The sequence below is a fragment of the Pterocles gutturalis genome, unplaced genomic scaffold (genome assembly GCF_000699245.1).
Source record: "Pterocles gutturalis isolate BGI_N339 unplaced genomic scaffold, ASM69924v1 scaffold42118, whole genome shotgun sequence".
Taxonomy (NCBI): domain Eukaryota; kingdom Metazoa; phylum Chordata; class Aves; order Pterocliformes; family Pteroclidae; genus Pterocles; species Pterocles gutturalis.
Genome location: NW_010119521.1, coordinates 19,562 through 22,652, shown reverse-complemented (window position 1 = coordinate 22,652; position 3,091 = coordinate 19,562). Strand labels below are relative to the sequence as shown.

At 57.2% G+C, this 3,091-nt stretch overlaps 1 protein-coding gene across 1 annotated transcript; it reads left to right on the top strand.

The window, feature by feature from the left end:
• The first annotated feature begins 1,852 nt into the window (after positions 1-1,852).
• Positions 1,853-2,677, top strand: LOC104464036 (protein S100-A9-like). The gene is made up of 2 exons (XM_010076596.1): positions 1,853-2,008; positions 2,243-2,677. The coding sequence occupies exons 1-2, from the start codon at positions 1,853-1,855 to the stop codon at positions 2,675-2,677; spliced, it is 591 nt and encodes a 196-aa protein (XP_010074898.1).
• Positions 2,678-3,091: the final 414 nt, after the last annotated feature.

The window sequence follows — 3,091 nt, the reverse complement described above, 5'->3', positions numbered from 1 at the left end:
GAGATGCTCCCCACAAGCTCCCCTTCAAGTCCTTGGCACTTTTTGTACCCGATGTGAGACTATTTGAAGCTGGCGTGATGCTGTTCACAGGCATCCCAGCCTACCTGCATCCATCCACACCCCTGCCACCACCCTGCCCTTGGGGCTGTGCTGGCTCTGTCCGCATGTCCCCGTGTCCCTGACACTCCCAGCCCCATGGCTGCGCTTGGCCACGGAGCCGGTACCAACACCCCGCACCGGTTCTTGCGCTGGAGCGTGTGCTGCCACGGCGCGGCGCTGGGTCCCAAGACAGGGCACGTGCTGAGCTCCCCGGTGCATGGACACATGGCACCCGTGGCACATGGCAGCGTGAGGACCCACGGTGCATGCCTGTCCCTTCTCACCTGCCCCATGGCGCACGCGTGTCTCCTCCCAGCATCCCACATGGCACAGGCGCATCCCTTCACACCTCCCCACATGCGTCCCATCACATCTTGCCATCAGTACATCTGTGTTCCTGGCTTGGCAGCAGGGGTTCCCCTTCCCGGGGAGGATGCACCTGTCTTGCTCCGTCGTACAACCTGCCCCTTTGTTTCACTCTTTTGCAATTCAGGCTCTTCCTGGCACCGATTCCTCACGCTCCCGGATCAGGAGGCTGATGGGGAGATGTTTCACCACCCACCATCCTTCCCATCTCCTAAAAGCCCTCTTGGCCAGCACGGACTTTTTGCTGTGCAGGTCCCACCAAGCAAGGACTGGGGGGTGAAGGGCCTGGGCATCCTGGGCACAGACCAGATCATCTTTCCCCCAAAACACTCAGGGTTTAGCCCGTGTGGCTAGGTCACAGCCTGTGCCAGGCACTGGGAGCACCAGAGGGTCTCCCACAAGCAGCATCATCGCCCCAGCACTGGGAGGAGGCAGCGATTGCCAATGTCCTTGGTTGTCATCAGGCAGCAATTATAGCTGCTGGGAAATGCCACCTCCTAAGACCGGCTGGCAGGTTTCTGGCATGCTGACATGCCCGGATTTGTAAAACCTCTTTCTTGGCTTCTTGGCTAGCTGTTAAGAAATCATCCAGGAGGGATGCTGCTCATGATTTCGGAGAGGTCACTGGTGGGGTGGGATCTGTTGACTGTCCCCTGGCACCCATGCAGCGAGGTGATGGGGGCAGACACCTCACCTCCCCCCAAACTCAACATCAGGGCAGACGCAGGAATGATGGACAACATCCCTCGTTGGGAAAAACCATCATCATCCCACTGGAGACCCTCACCCAGCATCTTTTGCACATTCCTCTTCCATCATCTCTGCAAAGACCCCTAAATTCTGCAGGAACATCCGTGTTCCCAGGAAAACCCCTACCCCATCACCGGCCAGCGATGCTGCCTTCCTGGAAATGCCTCTTTTGGTGTTTTCTTGTTTTGCCCTAACGAGTTTGGTGTGTCCCCTCCCTCGTTAACAGTGGGAGCAGCCAGTTCCCGGAGCCAGGCAAGAAATCACCGCCCGGGCGTGCTGTGTAACCTTGCACAATTCCCGGGGTTATCACCCCGAAGAGAATCTGAGGATGTCACAAATTGTAGCTCAAGGAGAGTATAAAAGAGCCCTTGCCTCCACCGCGCAGTCACTGCTCCTGCCCGCTCCTCTCCTCCTGTGCGCTGCCGTCTGCAGAAGTCAGCCCCAGCACTGCTCGCAGGTAAGTAGCCCCTTGCCAAACAGTGGCTTCAGGTAGCCGTGGTAGGTGCTGCTGGAAGTGCCACTGGGGTGAGCCCATCCCCGGGGGACAGCCAGAGCCCGGACAGGGCTCCAGGAGGAGAGGGTTGACCTTCTTCTCTGATGGGGTTTAATGTTTTGCTGACTGTCCCTTCCTAACAAGATGAAAACCGACCTGGAGCTCGCCTTGGAGTGCGTCGTCAACATCTACCACCAGTATGCCCTGAAGTGCCCCCCCATAGATGACTACCTGAACAAGTATGAGTTCACGATGCTGCTGAAGGAGACCGCCTCTCCCTTCCTCCACAGCACCATGCCGGTAAGGGCCGAGCACGGCCCCTCGCTCCTAACGCTGGCAAGAGCTTGCAGGAGTGGTGGCTTCCTTGGGGCATGGGGGTGGCAGAGAGGCTCCCAAAGGGGAAAGAGGGTTTTTCTAGGGTTCTCCTGAAACCATTCAGTCCTTGCTGGGTGTGCCTCGTGCTGTAGCTGTGTAGGGTGACCCTGAGCCCGCTGTGCTTCAGGCTGACTCTTTTTCACGTTTGTCCTGCTGCAGCCCAGCGTGTCCATTGATGACTACATAAACAAGCTCTTCGACAAAGCAGATGGCAACCACAACGGTCGCCTGAAGTTTACCGAGTTCCTGAAAGTACTGACTTGCATAGCCATCGATGCCCACAAAAGGTTCCACCAGTGTCCAGGCAAGAGCCTGGAAAAGCAACCAGATGCTGGTCACAGCCATGACCACGGCAAAGACCAAGACCCTGGCCACGGCAAAGACCAAGACCATGGCCACAAACCTTCTCCTGGCCTCAAACCTGGTCCTGTCCTCAAACCTGGCCAAGACCACAGCCATGACCATGGCCACAATCCCGGCCAAGACCGCAGCAAGGACCATGGCCATGGTCCTGGTAAAGACCGTGGCCACGGTCCTGGTAAAGATCATGGCCAAAGTCCTGGTAAAGACCGTGGCCATGGTCCCCGCCAGTAAAGCCATTCCTGCGGTGACTGTACCCACGGGATTGTGCCCTTCCAGCAGCATCATCCCTTGTGTTTGTCCACAAGCACAGACAAACCTGTATCCAAAGCTTTGTGATTTTCTTCTGCCTGTAGCACTGAAATAAAATTTATTTCTTCAAGCACAAAATGCATCTGTGTTATGTGCCCTGTTGTCTCCAGGGAGGATGCAATATGCACCTAACCCATGGCTGTGGGGGGTTAAATGCAGATTGAACCGGAGAAGCAAGAGGAAAGGGAAGGTGGCACGAGAGGACCCTGCTCTGTGCAGAGTGGGGAGCCAAGAGTTCTGTGAACCGGCTGGGCAGCTCAGGCTGCGTGGGCTCCCTGTCCTGTAGCATCGCAGACCCCGGCACGCTCCCTGCTGCCTTCCTGGGGCTCATCGGTT

Excerpts from the sequence above, each read along its gene's own strand:
- LOC104464036 (XM_010076596.1), top strand. The coding sequence starts at position 1,853 with ATGAAAACCGACCTGGAGCTCGCCTTGGAGTGCGTCGTCAACATCTAC. Across the intron at positions 2,009-2,242 it reads TCCTCCACAGCACCATGCCG|CCCAGCGTGTCCATTGATGA; the intron begins GTAAGGGCCGAG and ends GTCCTGCTGCAG.